Here is a 21,414-nt window from a genome sequence, read left to right on the forward strand (position 1 = left end):
GAACGGGTGGGGGAGGGGGGTGGGGGTGTGGGGCCGGGAAAAGAAGGTAATATGGAAAATAAGATACGCATCAGTAGTGGTGATCAGCAAGAGCTGTAAAAGACTATCTGATGCTAAATCTGTAAAGTGGTGCTGTTGAGTGGATTTATCAAAAGAAGTATTTCACTATTAGGCTGTCACAAAGGAAGAGCATTTACTTCACATGCCATACGCCAACTGGGCAATTAGGCTTCCAGTCTTACATGCCTTGTGTACTAAAGTGTGTGGGGGGGGCAAGTCTCAGCCACTTGCAATTGCCCTTGCAATCTTTTACAATCCTGGATACTCAGTTGCTTGCGCTGTTGTGAGAGTTCTTTTGTTTGGGATAACATACTTATCTTTTATTTCTCCAGGGTTTTTATCTTAGGGATACTTGTTTTCTGTGTTGGTTTTTTTTTTCTCCCTTAAGGAAAAACTAAATTGTCAGAGCTTTTTTAATACTCCTTTCACATTATAAAGCAATTCATTTTTAAAAAGATTAAAAGAAACATACATTTTCTGAGAAACAAATCCCACACCTTATTATATGAGGGACAGCTTGGTACTTCGTACCAGTGAACAACTTCATGAAACATACGTACAATAGTGGAAAGTCTCAGGCAGCTTTCACAAAGGAATTTCTTGATTTGTGAATTTCTGCTGTTTTTCTTAGGCCAAATTTTTAGACCAACAGCCATTGCAAGACACTGAGTATAGGTGATGAGCAGACATGGGACTTTAGGTACCTTCTCCTAAAGGAAAAGGATAGGAGAAGCTGTATACAGCAAAGTCCCCAGAGCCACCATGATGCTCCCTGCATTGCACGTGCCTTGTGAAACCTTTTGACCTGTTCCCAGCCCTTCCACATGGGACTATGATGTTCCAAGTAGCACTGGATGGCCCAGTGTCACTATGCACTTAACAGAGATTTGGAGTAGGTTTTCCAAGCATGATATGGAAATTAAAATAAAAACAGGTGTATCAACATAAGCAATTAGTGAAAGTATCCTGGCCTTTGAAGCCAAATATAGGCCTAAGGTGAGATAATACAGTCCAGAACAAAAAGTTATCAGCTATAGATAGAAGTTTTCTAAGTGTGTGATATAGTTATATGATAATAGTTAGTTGATTGCAGTTACTTCAGCTCTATTGACAGTGCTGAATGTAGTAGCTGATGCAGTTATTGCAGTTGAGAGGTGCCTAGCAAGACTAAGGAAAATACAAATATTTAACCCAATTACATGCTTTAGCTACTGTTGGTGCTATTTAAATAAAAATCTTAGAGCTTGCTGCTAAAAGTTCGCTTCAGTATACAAAATTCTTGGAAAAAAAGTAGTTAAAAAATCTGAAGTTGGAAATTACTTTAGATTTATTAAAGCAATTTTCTGTTAATTTTATGTCTGTATGATTCAGCTAAGCTCTTCTCTGGAGCTTTTATATCTTTATTTGAGGTCTTGGGTCAGTCGTGCTGCAAATAATCTCTTTTTATGAGTAGACTTAAGGCATGTTTGTTTTCTGTGTGTTGATTTAGAAACAGACAGTTAGTTCCCAATCCAAGTCAGAACAAGTAGTTGTTCTTGTTGTGTTCTAGTTGTGTTGCAGCACGTTTCATCTTGAGTATGAGGACATAAATGCACAATCTTATTTTTCACAATATACTGCAGAAAAAAAAAAGTGCTAGTTGCTTGAACCTTATGTGGAAAACCCAGTTTTCACCAGAAGATCTCCACAAAAACAAGCCCCCCACCCCAAACCCCCAACAGCCTAATAGAGCAGTCCTGTGCACACTAAGAAATGAAATCCTTCACGGTTCTTGTAGCTTCAGTTAAAATACAAACCCATCAATATTCCCATTTGATGTTTCAAATGCAAGGAAGTTGCTGTACAAGATGTCCTCTCCTGGGCTGTTGGCTTTCTGTCTTTCCTGCAAAGACTTACGAGGCGCAGAGCACAGCAGAGCCAGGATGCCACACGAGATGATCCATCTCATACACACCTCCGCTCCTGTCGCTGCTGCTCACCGGGAATGGACCAACATTGGTACCCGTGATGAAGGTCGGTGTGTTGTGATGAGCAGCACAGCGCACCCTTCCTCACTCTGCAGCTACAGCTGAGCACTCTGTAGAGAGAACAAACCGCATTTAAGGGCTCTGATGTTCTTCATTTCTCTGAGATGGTAAAATAGCACTTCAGTGCTGAAAGGAGTGTTCAAGTCCAGCAAGAGAATTGATTTTCTCATGTAGGTGTTGAACTCCTTTTGCTGAAAGGGTAGCACCAGAGTTATGCTAGCCCATCTAGCTGTTTTGTTGCAAAACTTCAGACATGTTGGAGCGTTGGAGACAAACAGAACTGTGCTGATATAAGCTCATAAAGCTTTTTTAGAAGAGGAAAAATTACTTTTTTCCCAACATAACTAGAAGTTGCAGGTGACATTGTTCATATATTAGAACACTGCTCTCACTTGCCCAAAATCCTTGTAAGAAACTAATCCCCAGATTTTTGTAGTTTGTGTGATATCAGCCAGTTATTCAGGTGTTTAAAGAGGTTCCAAGGATACTTTTGCACATACTAAAGATGCTTCCAAAGATTCCTTTCTTCTGGCACCTCATAAACTATCCAACCAGCGAGGTCCAAGAATTATCAGTGTTTTATTTAAAAGCCAGGGATCCCTCCACATATAAGGCAGAATTATTTTTTTGTTTAGTCAGTACAATATTTTTATATGATTTTTTTTTTTTAACAACAACAACAAAAAAATTCTAGGTGTGGGAAGTCATTCCGGGCCATTTTGGGAATAGGATGTGCAAAATAAACTATGTGTGCCCACTGAGAAGTTTGTAGTTGTTTTCTGTTTGAGTGAGTCTATAAATTTTTCCACATTGATCAAGCTCAGCTGGATTGCACTGCACTTAACACCTTGGACTATGCAAGGCATGATGAGATCGTCCACCCTGTTTTTGGCAAGCACTGCATTTTGGTTGCCCATTTTGTGGTACTGTTTATTCCCTTTACTGGTCTTTTTTCCGTCCGCCACTCAGTGAATTTTCCTTTTCCTTACCTGAAGCTGCTACCTCTTATCTATTACTTCCATAAGTCACATCTGCTTCTCCCTAACTACTATGTCACCTGAAACTTTGAGATCTTCTGTACAAATCTTCCCATCCCCCTTCACTGATTTGCCATTTCTGAACATCATTTTAGATCATCTTTTCCTATCCAGCATGAAATGGGTTCTGCTGGCAGAAAGACACAGCAGCTTTACTGAATGTGCTCAGGTTGCCTGAGATTGCTTGATAACAAAGAAATTGCAATTTCTGATAGGTAATGCTTTCAGATGTTAAGCCTGGGACAGCCATGGGGCAGAAAAGTCCTTCCTAAAGGCACATTCCCTTCTGTTTATGAAGCACCATCCTTCTGAGTTACCAATGAACCTGGTTTGCTTTTAGCACAATCTCAGTGCAATTTGGTGCTGTATTCCTTACACATTAAAAAAAAAAAAAAAAATTTATTTGTTTTCATTTGGAAGATAAAAATTCAGTGCCATGCACAGAAAAATCCTTTATGTTGTAGAGTTATAGACAGGAAAAGACAATGAAGTACTTCTTATTATATTCAGTGTTTATTTTCACATTGAAAACTATTGCTGTTTCTTCCTGATAGTTTTGCTAGCAATTACAAGGTAAAAATGTTTTATTACGCAAATTACATACTTCTAGCACAGTGTTTTAAAATGAAAATTACCTATATAAAAGAGACTTTCAGTCAGTCGATATAGGCAGCTGGAAATTGGTTTGAATGCATGCAGCTAATGGTCACAGCAATTTGCGTGGGAGCAGGTTTAATGTAAGTCTAGGCACTGTTTACTTTAGTTATGCTTTCATAACTGTTGGACAAGAGGACTGAAAAAAAGCTATAGTAAGTTATGAATAAAATCAAAAGCTAAATACTTAAGGCACGGATTTTTTTAGAATTCTAGAGTCAGTTATCTAACAAACGTGTTTTAATGAGATGTGGCACTTTAATGCCCTTTAAAAACAAAAAACCCACCCTAAGTTGGTCTTTTTTCAGTTGTCAAGTAATAACAATTATCAGTAATAGATTAATAGTCCTATTGACATCAATGGGAGGACAGAGTGTGAGGAAATATTAAGACTGTAGACAAATAAATGTATTGTATGATTATTCTATTTTTGGGATCTTGCATTGCAATAAGTAGGTTAAGCTTTTCAATGCTGATAGCTAATACAACCTCCATCATAAAGCTTTCTTCATCTGAACTCATCAGACAATAAAATTTACTCTCCCTCTTTAGCAAGGAGAGGAAGCCACTTGCTATAAAATGTCTGAGGTGAACTTGTTTCTTTTTACTCAAAGTGTACCTCTTGCACAGAGGGTTGAGAAGGTGCAGAATATTATAGTCCTGATGTGTTTAATTGTTTCTTTATGCCCTGGAATTCAAAGAGATTTTAGGATGTGTTTGGCAGTGGCTTTCCCTCTATAATCAGGTTGCTATGGTAAACCTATTATTCTAGACAAAGAAAGAGTATGTTTAGTAAAGTGCTGATCCCTTTTCAGTATAATGTGAGCTTCAAATTACTTTTGAATGATTGAATTTGTATGGTAAGTATTTTATCACAATAACTAAGAGAAGAAGGTCACAGAATAAGGTGTGCCTTCTGTTATTTCAGTAGCAGCTACATCTGACAAAATAGCAGTATGGCTGAAGCAAGCTTACCCTGCAAATATCCTGCTTTTCCCAGGGAAGCAATATGAAATTGTTACAAAGTGCTCTTAATTTTTGTGTTTATCTATTTGGAAATAAACTGAGCCTTTGAAGTTTACATTTGCTACATCCTATGTAGTTAGCTGTTCAGAACAGTAGGACTTCAGTTCTCTGCTAAATTACCTCCAGAGAGTGACCCCACCTTACATAATCTAACAAAAATCTCCATGCTTTTGGAGGTAAAATACACTTTTTAAGCCAATACAAAGTTGCAATTATTTAGCGCTATCACTAAACACACTTCTCATGTTCCTAGGGCTGATTTTGTCAAATTAGTAAAAAAAAAAAGGAATGATTAAACTAAGAATTTGAGTATCAGTTTCAGCAGCAGCGTACTAAACTACTATATCTGTATCTTTGAATATTTAAAAGTAAAGAAATAGCTCAGAGAAATCCTCTTCCAGAGCACTTACTGACTGAGGTTTCTGTCCATTTTCAAAGACACTTTCTGTTCTGTTGAGGTCCACAGTCAGATGATCTAAATCATACATTGAACTTAGGTGGGAGCCAGCCAAAATAAAATACAAGGCACAGATATCAACAAGGAATTTTGGGTTTTTTTAATATATGTGTTGGTATTTTATTCATTAGCTAAGAAGAGATTGAGAAGTAGGGCCGAAATCCCCTTTGTGCTTGATTTTGAGGTGACAACCTGAGCTTGTATCTCTTACATGACAAAAATGTGCCCTGTCTGCCTAGGGATGGGATACTCCTCATTTTTTTGCTGGTAAAACAGTTGCGCATGAAACTAAAATGAATAAATATTAATTGCAGCAGGGACTGAGAGGAACTTGTTCCCATTCCAGTGCAAGTGCCCAGCGACTGAGTGGCTCTTAGGTCATTCTGACTTATTAAATTAAGCATTACAGAAGGTAATGCTTAATTACAGAACATGCAGGACACTCATTACAGAACCTTCCTTTGCTCGTCCCTCTGGAGGCTTTTCCATCTCTGCTGACTCCTGTCTTCAAAGCAACTTGCTTAAACTGATTTTATTGTCCTTCAGGCATCCTCCTTATTATAGCATTAGCTGGCCAGGATACCACTGTTGAAGATCGTTCTTTTGTTTATTTTATAGAGCCTTCACAACAGATGGGTCCTGGTCATCAGGTACCTGTCTGCCTACGGGTGACTGACTGTGCTTTGGGACACTGCGATGTGACATTTTTGTAAAAGTAGCCATGTTGTCTAAGGTGGATGCATAGAAAGAGACTGTGAGAGCCCCAAATAGTGACGAGTTGGACTCATTAAAAATCTCTGTACATTTAAATACTAAGGAATTATTTTTTTCCAGTTTCTAATGTAGCTGTCCTTGGCAAATAATTATAGCTTAGAAAATGCAGGCAAATAACATCAATTGTTCTGTAGGTAATCACATTTTAAATGTTGACATGATTGCCAAATACAGCTCTATTTCGTGGTGTGGTAGATGCACTTCCTGTAATAGGTTTCTTTCTGGAGCGAATATCCTCATATAATTGACAATGCAACAGTTTTAAAACTATGTATATTATAAAGGTATCATGAAGTATTTGCTGTTAATTGTCTCTATCAGCATGTCTTTTTTTAAGATTCTTGCACTTTAAGTTGATCACAAAATGTTCTTCTAGATTGAATCCTGGCACACAAAATGTCAGCTCGAAAGTGCAATGTACATTGATGCTTGGGAAGATGAAGAGTACAGCGGCTATAAAATGAGCTGGGAATTTTTTCCATAAGTAATAAGATCCCCCCACACTCCAAGTTAACTAGACTGTTTTTTTAAAAAACAAATTTAACAAATTTAGGTTAGAAGTTTTAAAAAAAAAAAAAAATTAAGAATGATCTGGGAGTACGTTGACTTCAAAAGTTTTATTGTCACAAAACCTGCAGTTAGAAGAGCCCCACTAAGGTTATCCTTTCCCATTCAGCAAAATACTTTGGCAAATGCTGAAAAAATATTGCACATGCTGAACTGTTTGGTTACATAATGAAAGGCTGCACTTGCATGGTTTTTTCGCTTTGTAGCTATAGTCGCTCCTACTGTAAATTTGGGTTCTGCAGTCAGTAGGGCAGTGTCCAGGCCGAGGCTGAGTCTCACTGATGATGTGATTGAATTAGATTGAGAGGAACAGGCTTTTCTGCATCCTAATCCATGTCTCTGGTAGCCCTTTTTTATACACAATATTCTTTCCCAAGCCAATCAGCGTATTACTTCGATCCACGGTTTGTGTCACATTTAGAGAATTCTCACAGTAGCATTGCATGAAAACAATTTAAAAAAATACAGAGGCAAACCCTTAGAAGTTAGGAATTAACAAAACCGATTGTACCCGGAACTGAGTTTGTCTCATATATGTGCAAAGTAAGACTGTCCCTGATCTTATTTTTTTTCACATCTGACCATTTAATACTCACTGCTCTGAGGGCTTTGGAGTAGAAGATCTGTGGGAGTTTGGGTGACTCTATTCCCCCCACTCCCTTCAAGCTCTAGGGAGTTCTCCTGTGAACAGGTTGATGGAAGGAAAGACTCTGACAGAGGTTGTGCTTTCGACTTCTATTTCCTCGGGTCTAGGCAAGAAAATTTATAGGGATTTTTGCTTTCCAAATGCCTGACAGAGTATCTGAAGAGTTATGTTTCTACATGAATAGAAAATATCTTAGATAGATAGGCCCATGCGTAGACTATTTAATTCTAATCACATTAATTTTGGAGTTCCTGAGGTATGTGCTAAACATTTCAGATCAATTATAGAGGTTAATTATGCAGTTAAGCATGTGCCATAGCTCTGTTATGTAAAGTTGAGATATGAAAAACATACAATGCCAATGATTGCTTATTGTTGCTGTTTCCACCAAGATATAACAGTGATATCGTTTGCTTCTGGTTGCCATGGAGGAGGGATAGTTTTGGTGGTTTTTTTTTTAATAGTGTTTATGTGCATACTTTAATTAATACAGCGTGACTTGTAGTGTGTCTTTGGTGGGTAGGGTGTAGAATAAGTTTGGGGTTATATTTCATGTATTTTACTTTACTGAAATCATGACTCTAACAATTGTTTATTCTTACAGGGAGATGTGAATGTGGCCAATGCACTTGTTTCCCTCCAGGGGACAACAGAGTTCATGGCAAAAACTGTGAATGCGACGATCGACAGTGTGAAAATGCGGACGGTGATGTCTGTGGGGGTATGCGTTCACTTAATATAGTATAATATAATTAATATAAGTCTTGAGAGTTTATAACTTTCTGTTCCTCCTGATTTTATAACATATTGTCACTATAGACATCACTGATTGATTATAATAGATTATAGATTTTTGTAAGAAACAAGCTCTATAAATATTGAGTGTTAGTGAATATTTATTTTAAAACTTCAGAAACACTAACAATGAAGTGGATTAAATACACCTAATAGCATAAATGTAATTGCTGTAGTAAATCCCAAATTCCATCAGTGTTCAATAGAGAAGAATACAAACACTTAAAGGAAAACCTGAAAAACCAGGTAATTTTACTTTTTGTTTTCTACAGTTGATGTTTTACTGAGAATGTTGTATTTTAGCTAAAGGTAATAATGATCAGCAATACTTTTGAATATTTCATATTCACTGACAGTGATATGTTTGTTTTCTAAAAAAGTAGTGAAAATATATTATGAAAGAATATAAAAATGTTTGAGATACATTGTCATAGTAATTGTACATGCAGATTGTTTATTTTAATGTTGACAGTGAAAACCTCACTTTTTGATTTTTCAGTAATATATGTTGGTGTTAAGCAGTATTTCAAGTTAGTTTTCGATATGTAAATGTACACATACCATATGGTATTTTAAAAACAGGTGAGTAGTATTTGTCCTAAATACTCCCTTTCTAGTTTTTAGTGGCTTTTATTTTTAAAATGACTCTTTGCTTCTTAATATTAACAAAGTACTTGGTATGAACAATGACATATTTTGTTATATTCCTTATTTCTATGTAAGAAAAAAACATATTGCTTCATAGTCCTTATGTACGTAAAAGATTCTGCCTACAGGGAATATTTCTTCAAGGTGTCTGCCATGCAGAATGTAGGCATGTATGGAAAATTCTAGTTTGACTGTCTAAACAGCCGTAATAATAGTTTATAACATTCAGAGTAATTCAATAATATGAATGTGTAGAAAAAGAAAAATTTGAAATTTAATTTTCTATAAAGAACATAAAAGCAGATAAAAGCACTGAAAAGCTGGGCCATATTTGTTATAAATTAAGTAGTTAGGAACCAAAATTCATCATCTTCCATGGTTAAAAATATCTCTTCTGTTTATTCATATTTTACAGTATTTGATGACAATGCTTCAATGTTAATACTGCTAATTATATTGCACATTTTGGAAATTATAGACAAAAAATCCATTCTTCCTTATTAGGAAGGATACAGTGATAGTTTTAATTTTTGTTGATGGCTAGAGCACCTCACACTTAAATGAACAATCACCTCAACACCTGAACCGGTGTCCAATTTTTTACTGTGCAAGAGACACTCTAGGTCACCCTGTTACCTGAATAAACTCCCCTCTTTAGTCTAAGTAGCTTTGTCCAAAGAGAATGTCAGAATTTAATTAATTAATTTAAACCCCATATGCTTTAAGCTTATTTCCCTAATTTTGAAACAACAAATAGAAAGGAAAGTCGGCTCATGAACTTACAAATCAGTTGTAGTCTCAAGCTCAATTTTTCCACCTTCATTCAAGCTGATAGTTTAGTTACTAATGATTCTCTGCAGGTGAAAAGAATTATATGGGAAAACGCAATTCAAGTGATTGTGCCCTGTTTGAAATTGCACTGCACAGCATCTGTTGACAGGACTTCAGAAGGCCCACTCTGTGATTTTTGCTGTTCCAGGGAGCTGAGCTTATTCCTAATACTTTTCCCAAAATTGTAGAATAAGCGCCAAATCAAGAATCCTGTTGTCCTGGGCTTTTTTGTAATTAAAAAGAAAGGAGGAAGCATGGCATAAGGGAGATGATTAAATCCACCAAGATGTGAGTTGACCTCTTAAGTGCCTCAAGGGAGACTAGAGCATCTTTGCTCATTCACAGCTGTCTGAACTTGGCGAGGTGATGCTGGTCTCTAGAGTTTTAGTCTTCCCAATTAGAAGTCATGCCACTACTAATAGTGTCCTTTAAAAATTGTTGGATTTCTGTAGTAGATCTGTTGGGATTCCAGTGGTACATAATTGGCAAGTTATTTTTTTCATATTCTTGATATTTTATTTCTTGTTCTATTATATTTCTAACTATAATTTGAGATATTTTTAGGTTATTCTAGATTTGGTTGTAATTTACGCCTTGAAGCATGTTCCTATGTTATTATTATTGCACAATTCCATCCACTTTTATTCTTTTACAGCTGAGAGAGAACTGGTTTCCCCTTCCTCTGTTTCTGTTCTCATGCCACAGAAGTGTTTCTTTGTGCTTGTTTGGTTCTTCCATGTGAAGTGAGCTGAGATTCAAAGTAACAAACATAAATGTCTTACTAATCAGGCAGTTTTCTTCCACACACCACTCTTCCTTCTCTTGGTTGCTGGAGCTCTGAAGTGGCTCCTTCCTTCATTTCCCCTCTTTCTCCTTCTATTTCCTTCCATTTTTTTTTTCCTTCTTTTTTTACTGCTGGCAGATCCTGAAACCTTATTTTCTTTGACCATCCAGTGTCCGTCTGTGCTTCTGATCCACCTGCCTCATGAGGCCACCACCCACCCCAATAACTTAAGGCAGCACCTATTTAGGTGTAAGTACTAAGTACAGGAATGTTTATCTTCAGAGACTCCCCATCAATTGCACCTTTCTGTTCACTCACCATTTGGCAAGTGAATTCTCCTCACTTTCCTCACCTTCAAACTCATAATATAAGCTATTTACTCCTTATGCATCTTCTGTGACTTCATCTTTCACTGTGGCTTCCACCAACATTTTCATTGAAATGGCTCTTCCCACAGTTTCTGACCAAATGTACAAATTTCTGTCATTGTTATCCCTTTCAAATCCTCAATAGCCTCTGATATTACTGATAGCTTCAGCCATAGTCTTTAGTAATTGTCAGATGTTTTGCTTGGCTGATGTCTATCCTGATAACATTTTGAATGTTTCCTTTGATATACAATATTTCACATATCTCCCCTTTTAGGAGATTCTACCAATTTTAACTGTATTTTCTTTCCTCTTTTGCAACTTATCTATTCACAGAACTTCTCTCATTAATTTTGCACTAATAGCACACACACCTTTCTCTCTTCCTTTTGGGCCTGTCCATGCTTCCATCTCAGCCTGAACCTCTTGACGCCTCTTGCTGAACTGCTTCTTCCTTCCTCTTTCCTTCTTCTCTTTTCATTACTATTTTTCTACCACTGTTGCTACCTAGGCAATCGTTGTCAGGACATAAGCCCTTGCTAGTAACTCTGGCTTCAGAGAACTGTGAGCTGGACCCTGTGAATGTGCAGGGTCTGACAGCGAGCACTGTGTGCCTGTAAGCACAAGGAGGAAAGACCAACGTTTTCAGATTACATGCATGCTGCAATGAGAAATGTGAATGACAACCTAAATGATTTGAATAAGAATTGTTGCTGGCCTCCTCTGACCAGCAGAGATTGATTAATAGCTTGCTTTCCAGACCAGCTGTCCATGCGACGGTAGAAAGACATGAGGCAAAAGACATGATAAATTAGGGTACAACTGAGTGAAACCCTATTACCATGCTTCTGCATGATTATAGTGAGTCATTCACTTAAAAATTCATCTGTCCATCATTGCAGTACCAGGAATAGAGACATAATGTCTCCACAAAGACAGAGGTTGCAGGAGGACTCGGCATAGATTCCACAGCACTCTGCTATTAGAAATGGATTCATAAAATCATAGAAGAGTTTGGGTTGGAAGAGACCTGCAAAGATCATCTAGTCCAACCTCCCTGCCACAGGCAGGGACACCTTCCACTAGACCAGCTTGCTCAAAGTCTCATCCAACCTGGCCTTGAACACTTCCAGGGATGGGGCATCCACAGCTTCTCTGGGCAACCTTCTCCAGCGTCGCACCATCCTCCTCGTAAACAATGTCTTCCTTATATCCAACCTAAATCTACCCTCTTTCAGTTTAAAAGCATTGCCCTTTGTTCTGTCACTACATGCCTTGGTAAAAAGTCTCTCTCTGCCTTTCTTATAAGCCCCCTTTATAATATTGAAAGGCTGCAATAACGTCTCCCCACAACTTCTCTTCTCCAGGCTGAATAAACTCAACTCTCTCAGCCTTTCTTCACAGGAGAGGTGCTCCAGCCCTCTGACCATTTTTGTGACTCTCTTCTGAACCTGCTCGAACAGGTCCATGTCTGCCTTGTTCTGGGGACCCCAGAACTGGATGCAGTACTCCAGGTGGGGTCTCATGAGAGCAGAGTAGACCTCCCTCGACCTGCTGGCCAGATCCTCCCTTTGTGTTCCCTTCCTTTGCCTGTGCCTCTGCACAGAGACTTAATACGCTATGGCTGGAGGAGGTGTCTCATGCAGCCTTTTTGAGATAGATATATTCTACCTAAAGGCCCATTCCCTACAGTTCAGGTTTTTTCAATGATGTAAGATTTGCCCAGGTGTATTGCAGTGTTGATCCACAGCAATATTTAACATCATGTTTTATTTGCTTTACTTAGTTATTTGAGTCGTTCATGTGCAAGTTAAGTGCGTTTGGTGCACACACATGACTGGAGAATCACAGGTTTGCCAGCACGAATTTTTTCATGGCATGGCTATGTCACTGATGTACACCAGGCTTGATACTTATTTATCCTGTATCCTGGTGAGAGACACTTCTCTCTGTCCTCTGAGGTTATGGCTGTGCTGCTAGCTGCAGATGTGTCCTGAGCTTTCACGTGTTATTTGTTCCCCTACTGTGTCCAGTAATGTTTCTCAGTGATGTCATCGTTGGCTGCTCGACCTCACTGGGTTGACTGTTGGCCATTATATTGTTGCCTGCCTGCCCTCAATCCTGAAAGAGAACAAGAATTCAGAAAAACACTAAAGATCAATTTGAAATTGATTTGATAATGCTCTTAACTCCATTCATTTTGATTTGTTCTCTGGACCGTTATTGGCCTGGCTGTGGGTCCTTGTTACAGCAAAGTAGCAACCATTGAAGGGATAAAACAGAAGCCCTTTTGGGTCCTCTGCATGTTACTGGATGGTGCAGGATTATGCTGCTTAAAAACTCTACAACAAAAACAAACCAAACAAAAATAGTAAAAAACTGGTTGACGCTCCACACAAGTTTGTCACTAGGGCCATTAGCAAAAGTTGAAACTCAGAACATGTAAGTCATAGCAAGGCCCTTATGTATTTCTAGGGCTGCTCCCATTTTGTTTTATGTCAGTATTTCAGACTGTGCTTCATATAGTAGGACACCAATTAGATAATCAACTTTGATGAAACCTTTTAATATTAAGTTATGTATGTTTGCACTGTCCTCAACACTAAGAAACAACTACGCCTCTGGTCATCCCAGTAAGCCAGTTCTTTGACTGGCAACAATATAATACTTTGAGTAGTCTGATTTATTTATTTTCAAGTGAGCAAATTCACTTTGATGGCATTTTAACTATTTGTTTTAGCCATGGCACATCAAAATACAATCCTAACACTATAGGGAATCCAATTGTGTAATGTCATGTCACACCAAAGAGTAAATGCAGCTATCTTTTCTGTTTGTTTATACCAATGCCTTTTGGTAAAAGGCATTAGCTCTCATTAGTTTGAGATTCTAGTTGTAGTATAAAGGCTTGTAAAAGCTGGAGGACCTGATTTATTCTTGGAAGAAATGCTGAGGTGGTTAGTATTTACCTCCTTCCTCAGGTCTGCCTTCACACCTCTTCTCTAACTGTAGGAAACCAGTGCAGCAAAAACTTTACGTGAGACTTTATGGGAGGGGAGGTTAATTTTTTTTTTTTTAATAAAATCCCCAAGTAAATTTATTTTCACCACTCGGAGACATTCTCTTATTGATTTCATTCACTCGCATTCTCACACCCACATACAAGCATCAAAGTGTCTAGATTTAAGTAGTTTGGTCAGGATCACTTTTATGTGACACAGAAGATGGACAAGAGATGCTGCCCATCAAGTTCTCAGTAGGTCTTCTTGTTTCATCTTGACTGACAACAACAAACTGTTTTTTTAGACACATCTTTTATATTGTTTAGGACCCAACAGTTAGGATAGTCCTTTGGATTCATGATTTTTCTTACTTTTATCTCTGTAAGTTTCAGGCAAGTCTGGTGCCTGTGTCTGTGTTTCCTCATTTTTGACATTCTTAGGACAACACTGTTCTTGTTGGGTTCACAAGGAAAGGAATGATACAAGTTATGCACTGTGTCAGAGCAGGGACCGTGTTCTTTTGACTGAGGAATCTAAAATACATATAATTGTTACAGAATTTACTGGACATTTTTATACTATTTAATAGTATATTTTATTATGGTATTTGTCATTGAAAAATGCAATTGATTCTTCTGGGGAAAAAAATCCAAACACATGCTTACTGGGTAAAACTGGTCCTAAAAAAAAGTGAAAATTACTGTATTAGGTAGTGGAGAAGTCAGAGGCTACCTGGCATAAAGCCAGTGTGATTTAGGGTTTTATTTTGACAACACTAAGTAGAGAGTCAATGATTCAATGCCTGTGTCCTTGCACTTTACTACTTCATCCTAGCTCTGAGGCACATTCAGGGTCAGCAACAGATAAACTCAAAAGGATCAGTATGTATTGAATTAGATACGAGAGTGACTAGTGTAGCTAGTATAGGTGTTAATGTGCATGGTATATTCTGTATTAAATTAATTTGGTTTTACTTAGCTGATTTTACTTTTTTAATTTTTCTTTTAATGCACTACAGATTTCTGTCCCAGTCACCCAGCCAGTTATGCAGGTGTGTGAAAAGTTGAGGCTTTACATAGATGCACAGAGAACATAGTTTGTTAGCTTTTCAGATAGCATAAAACATGATTTAGGTTTGTAAAAAGCATTTTAATTGAATCTTTCGTTGAAGTGAGCAGTAAAGGAATTGCTAATGCATCAACATTTAAGTTGATTAATAGATATTAATTTGCAAATCCAAAAGGGGCTTATATGTTGATCTTTGTATATTAGGCTATAAATAGCCATTATGCTATACCCATGCTCCCCCTCTGTTGAAGTCTGTGTACTGTGTCCAACTAAAGCCTGGCTCTGAGAAGGCCGTGCTCTGAAGACTCTAAGACATGTGCAGCCCACGCCAACATCACTTGAAAGTTTGTTCCAATAGTCATCATCCGTGTTTGAAATGCCGTTTCGCTGAATTTGTCAGGAACAGCTTTTCTCTCTGGTTCTTGCTTTGTCTTTCTCTGGTAGTTTGAGAATCCTCATTCTAGTACCTTCAAAGAAGGTAGTTCAGATCCTGCTAAAACACTTCTTAGCCTCTTTTTTGTTTTTTTTGTTTGTTTGTTTTTCTTTTCAATAGGCTAAGTAGATACAGATCTTTGAAGTTCTTTCAACAAGCCATTTTCTCTGCCCTTTGAATTCTTCCTTTGGAACTCTTTGGGACTATTCCAAGTTTTTCAAAATCTCTTCAAACATGGATATCACAGTGAGTTGCAGGACTTTAATGTCCATCTCATCAATGCTTTAAATGTTCCTACTCATTTCTGTCCCTACTCGCTTCTCTCCTGTTATATGCATATGAGGATGACATGAGCCCTTTTCAACGCAGTGTTTAACTTGAAAGTTTTACTGAACTGCCCACCTGTTGTGTTGCTCAAACTGGAGCCACAGTCCACCTTTATTAGACTTGGACAATACTAAGCAACCTATTATGAAAATATAATAAGCAATCAGTATTTTGCTTCACATTTATATTAGGTTTCTCTAACCGCAGTTGTCACAACTGTTCCAGTCTTATGAGGTACTCCAGGTATTCAATAAAAATAAAAATCAGTGATCCAGTAATGTTTTTACTAACTCTTTTAGCATATTTGGGCAGGTTAATGAAGCCTGATCACTTAGAAATATTTCTCCCAGATAGATGTTGTTTAATATTCTCTTATGTTAATAATATAATGGAAAGTTCTTTATCATAGTCTTGTAATAAAATATTACAAAAACCTGTTTCTATTTAAGTACAGAGAGAAATATTTGTTTCATTTGCTCTATTGTTCCAAATCAGGGATCCTGCATTATGCTGAGATTTTTCATATTCCTAGTACAGTTTTAAAACTTCTGGTTTTTCATCCAGTTATAGAATTTTGGGTTGTTTTGGTTTTTTCTTTCCTCTATTGTATCTGGTTTATTCACAACAAAATTTCTCATTTATATTGGTTGCTATCTATTTCATCTTTCTTTCTTTGGCTGTAAAGCCTTCATATTCCTAACTCATAGCATGAGTGGACTTCTCTCGTACTGTGGAAAAATGTTGGGCTATCAGATAAATTCTTCATCCAGGACAGTCTCGGATTCATATTTTTATAGCTAAAGATTTGTTTCCTCCAGTTCTGGTTAATGTTGACTTTATTATATATTTATTATATTATATTAGTTTGAAAAACTTATTCTCCTGAGGTGTCAAATTTTGTTTGGGGCTGGCCTCGGTTTGCCCTTTGTGAACTTCATCTGGTTATAATCAGTTAGTCTATAAATAAGAACCAGCTTCCTCTGCAATGATTACTTCACTTCTTTCATCATGCTGATATTCCCAGATAGTGGTGCCTTTTGTATTAGAAAATTATCATGCAGGTTTTTGGGGAACTCTGACAACGGTTTCATGAGTAGTCCTAACCTGAAGTTTCCCACAACCACATAGTTTTATTTCCAGGCGTGGTAAGAAATAATTCATCCTAGTGTCTGGTTTGATTTGGGTTGATTTGGGTTATAAAAGACCTCTGCTACTAATCTGTCGCAGCTTGCTTTGTTGTTGCATTCACATTTCACATTTAAATCCTGTGGTTATTGGATTTATTGATAATTCTAAACAAAGTGACGGTATTTTTATCATCATCTTTTTCTCTCCTTTCCCTCTCCCCCATCACAGTCTTTCTTCTTGACTGGAGATTAATGTTTAAAACATTCTGTTATATATTTAAATGTTCATTAACACAGATTTTTATGAATTAAGATCTATAGTCTTAGAGCCATTGCAATATGCAATTTGTTTGTGATTTTAAGAGCTTCATGTTAAATCTGAATTGATGCTAGACCAACACTTTCCAGGAAATCTGCTTCATCTGAATAGTTAAATCAATATTTTATCATGTTAGCCAATTCAGTTGGGCTGGACTTCTTCAGCTATAGATTTTTCTTTTCCCCTTTGCTCTGATTGCTGTATTCTTGAATTTTATTCTCCTCTATGGAGGGAATTATATTCAGATCTAAAAGAACCTATGAGCAAGAGTACCTTTTTGCTGCTCTTGCTCATAATTTTGAGAGTCTGGGATTCATTGGAATGAAACTGAGACACTTTGAATGTAATCTGAATATTACATTCAACTGAAAGCAGCTGCTTATATTTTGGCGCTTCCTTTTGGTCAGCTTGTTTGGACATCTTCAGACAAACGCAAAGAGCCTCTGTGAGGAGGATATACACAACTAAACGGTATAAAGCAGTTTTTCACAGGCTAGCACACACAGAAGATAGCTAGGAGTCAACAAGTACTGGGCTAAGCACTTGCATACTCACCACCCTGATGGATGAGGCATCCAAAGAGCTGCAGTTGCCCAAGCTGGTGTCAGCTAGGAGTAAATATTATTTTGGTAAAATGGATTGCTTGAGACAAAGGAATCCTTTATGTTTTGAGGATTTGTATGGCATAAAGGAGGGGAGAACTGGTCATCTCAGAAAAATGCATGTCAAAATCTTATGTGGTAAACTGTAAACTCTCGTAAATTTGTAGTTTATGCATTACCTTTTTATTTGACTTGTCTAAAGGCTTTACAGACATGATCAGTCTCTGCATTCTGTAAATCATAATGACTATATAAGAAAAATGATACAAAATTATTTTCTCAGTAAAATCATCATGGATTTCTTACTATTTGCTGCTAAAATGAGTACAAGTATTTGTATCTCCACAAATAATTTTCCAACGCTGACATCCAGTTGTATATTTTGCTCCTCAGTGGTTGAGCTATTCTCAAATCTAGTCTATACGTTGCTAATTAAAAATAAATAAGGCAGAGCATTTTTATCTGTCAGAAACTTAGCTAGAGTAAGTTAATATAGACAATTGCATGCCATCTACCTGGAAGGAGCATATGGGAAAGTATATATGCTTGTTTTCTACCTCTTGCATTTTGGTTTGTGGTATAGTTGCTCTTGTTTCCTTATCTAACACAGAAGCTGAAGTATCATCAAGCTTCTATTGTTGCTAATTATCAATTTGCAATATTTGATATATGTTAAATCCATATATGTAAATTGGTTAATTGCTGGATGTCACTTGCAGAAGTGGCTAGGAATACTGTCTTAATAAGACTGTGTCATTATTACTGACCATTTAAAGTTGTATAGGTAATAAGATTTAAAAAACCAACAAAGATCAAAACACAGTTTGGGGTACAAAAATTATTCTGAACATTCAGATCGCTGTAAATGACAGCTCCAAGACTTTGGAGCTTCCAGTGTTTTCTAATTTAAATTAGTAAATATTTGGCTATCAGTAAAACATTCAGGAATTCCACTTAGAGCAAACTACAAGGTTTGTCTCTCTTTTGGGCTTCTACCAGTGCTGCCTCCTGGTTTACAATGTCAAACTGCACTGTTGCCTCATAAGAAGTCCACAAATCAGCAAAGCAAAATTGCTGGTTTGCTTCTCTGCATCCTACAGCTCAATGCTTTGCCAGATACTCCTACTGCTTGTTCCCTTCTTCCCAGCCCATGCTCCCAAATTATCTCAGTCCCCTTGTTTCCACTCCCTTGCCCTACATAGCAGGTAGGATAAGACAAAAGTCACTGGCATGTATAATTTGCTTCTTTTAAGCCCAGTAAACTGATTAGCTAAGGAATGATCTTCTCTGCTGCAGAAATATTACTCAGGGGTGAAAAGTGAAATTCTGGCTTGGAGGCTTTTCTTACTTCTTTTTTCTATTTTCCATTTCTGTATTCTCGACTGCATTTGTTGTCACTTTTCCCTTCTTCCTGGCCAGATTTTCCACTCAGTTTACTATTCAACATATTTTCCTTTTTTATTAATCTTTGTGCAAATAATTATCAAAAACTCAATTTCATCTTTTTTTCCCTTTTTTTAAACATTGATTACAGCTTCTAGACTCTATCATTCACCCATGTTCTAGGGTTTCTTTAACCTTTCCCTCACTTGCCATTCCCTGCCCTTCTTTCCCTAACATTTCAGAGTGTATTCCTCTCCACTCGCCTGCTATTTTATGTTTTTCCTCATTCCTCTGTTTTTAATGTGTTTCACTTCGCCCTATTTTTCCCTCTTATATTAATCATCTTCTGATAGCTATGTCCTTGCTACTGTATTCTTCTTCTGCCTGTCCATCTTCCTTCTCATTCAGGCTTCTTGTCTTGATTTGGGAATTAAAATCTGTGTCCCTGTGGAGAAAGCCCACCATCATAACTTGCCCATTCTTCTTCAGTGTCCTGCCTTGGGGTCATACAAGTGTGTGCTCTGGAGAATGCTCTGGTCTCTTCCTCCTCCCTTGGCATTTTACTACAGTATCTGGAGTGAAAAGGCCAAACCTTTTAAACTGCTGAGCTGGGATAGCTATGTCTGGAGAAGAGATGCAGAAGAGAAACAGGATGTTGTTAGGGTGATGAGAGGAGCTCTTTGCAGGTTGCCAGTTGGGTTTACGTATATCCAATTTTAGTAATTGCATGAGACCCTGTGGGGAATTATCTTCATCCTGTACTGTATGAGTTAATTGTAGCAATTGCAGAGTATATTGAGTCCAGGCTTTGCGCATCAGTGGCTCCACGCGCTGCAGCAGATAACCCGCAGTAATGGGCTGCTGGAGGAGATTGCAGCTTTTATCTCCCTTGCCTGTTCTGCTGTGTGCTGTGCTGGGGTCTGCTTCTTCAGGTGATCGTATGGGATATGCAGGTGACACTTCAGCACTGGGCTGCAGAATGAAAGACATGTCTGTCCTCAGTACACTGTGGATTAGGGAACATCCCATAAAGTTGAGGTGATGCTCAGCTTTTTGGGTGAGGGGAGCTGTGCCCATGCTTTTCTGCCTATCACTAGAGCACCCTGTTTGTTTGACACAAGAGTGAGAGAACTGAAGAAGGCCACCCTGCTGGGAAGCTGTGCTGTCCATCTATCTGTCTGTCTATCCCATAGCGTGCACTTCCCCCTGCAGAGGTCTGAAGATGACCTCAGTTGCGACCGCAGTCACAGCTTTCTGCTTGTTTTGCTCATAACCAACCTTGGTGTCCTTACAGGCCATGGTACCTGCTCATGCGGCCGATGCATTTGCCAGGACGGGTGGTTTGGAAAGTTGTGCCAGCATTCAAGGAAGTGCAACATGACGGAGGAGGAGAGCAGAAGTCTCTGCGAGTCAGCGGATGGCATATTATGCTCGGGGAAGGGTAAGAACTGGCAGCTGAGCTACCCAATGTCAGTGCCCACAGGAGGAAAATGATCATGTTCTCGACGACTAATGTGCATGGCAGTGGGCTGCTGTTTAGTAACCCTTTCTTTCAAAGGCACCTATTATTAAAAGGATGTTATATTTTCCTCCGTAATGCACCTACGTCCATTTTGTCAAACACCCACCCCAGCCATACATGTTTAGCAGCATCGCTCTCCTATGCAATTTGTTAATAGCATATAATTTCCTGTATGTGTTTATCTGATGGTCTGTGTTGAACAGCTGTACATTAGAAACTAACCGTTAGTGCTCCATCCAGTTTGAGGAACAGGGCCACTACCTGCAGTAACACTGCAGTGGCCAAGATGGCAAATGCAATATCTCAGGCAACAGTAAGTGGAGGATGGTGTTTAACAGCAACATTTGGTATAGTTAAGGACCTCCCTCCCCAATACAGCAGCAAAGGAAAGGTAGACATCTGCAGCCCCCATAAGAGTTCCACAAACTCATTTACTAATTTTTATTCGGGTAGTTGCATCACCTTCAGTCCAGCTATAAAAAAATGCCGCAGGGAGGAATAAAATTTAGAAAATCTTGAAAATTATCTGAAATCATTCTCTGAGGTTCCTACCTTGCAGACTTTCAGGCTAGGAAATTGCATTACTGGAAAGAGGGCTTTTTAGCTCCCCCATAGTGAAAACTGCCTATTTTTGTATAGAATATGTCTGAAAGAGACTAGACAAAAAGCAGGTGGTGGAACTGGCTGGAGGCTAGAATGCACTCACTCCAGACTGGATGTGCAATTTCCTCTGTTTGTGTATCCCTTGCGTAGACAGGGAAGAAACCTGCTAGCTGGAAAAAACAGGAGCCTTCTACATCAGGCAGATTTCCAGTTGCCCCTTTGGTAACTTTTATTTCAGTGCAAAGGAAATTTTAAATAGGGTTTCCAGCCTGGCCTTCTTCCATCTGTATTATCACTTATCAGAATTCTACCCCACTGCACCATTTTATTTTGTTTTTTATACCCCCACCCCCC

At 38.1% G+C, this 21,414-nt stretch overlaps 1 protein-coding gene across 1 annotated transcript in view; it reads left to right on the forward strand.

Annotated features, from left to right (window-relative positions):
• ITGBL1 (integrin, beta-like 1 (with EGF-like repeat domains)) overlaps window positions 1–21,414 on the forward strand; it is a 145,440-nt gene that overhangs the window by 118,432 nt on the left and 5,594 nt on the right. Inside the window, exons 8-9 of the mRNA XM_010578300.1 lie at window positions 7,853–7,969; window positions 20,230–20,376. Coding sequence (XP_010576602.1) covers window positions 7,853–7,969; window positions 20,230–20,376 — 264 coding nt within the window. The remainder of the gene's footprint in view (window positions 1–7,852; window positions 7,970–20,229; window positions 20,377–21,414) is intronic.

The sequence above is a fragment of the Haliaeetus leucocephalus genome, unplaced genomic scaffold (assembly GCF_000737465.1).
Source record: "Haliaeetus leucocephalus isolate CR32 unplaced genomic scaffold, Haliaeetus_leucocephalus-4.0 Scaffold626, whole genome shotgun sequence".
Classification (NCBI taxonomy): Eukaryota; Metazoa; Chordata; class Aves; order Accipitriformes; family Accipitridae; genus Haliaeetus; species Haliaeetus leucocephalus.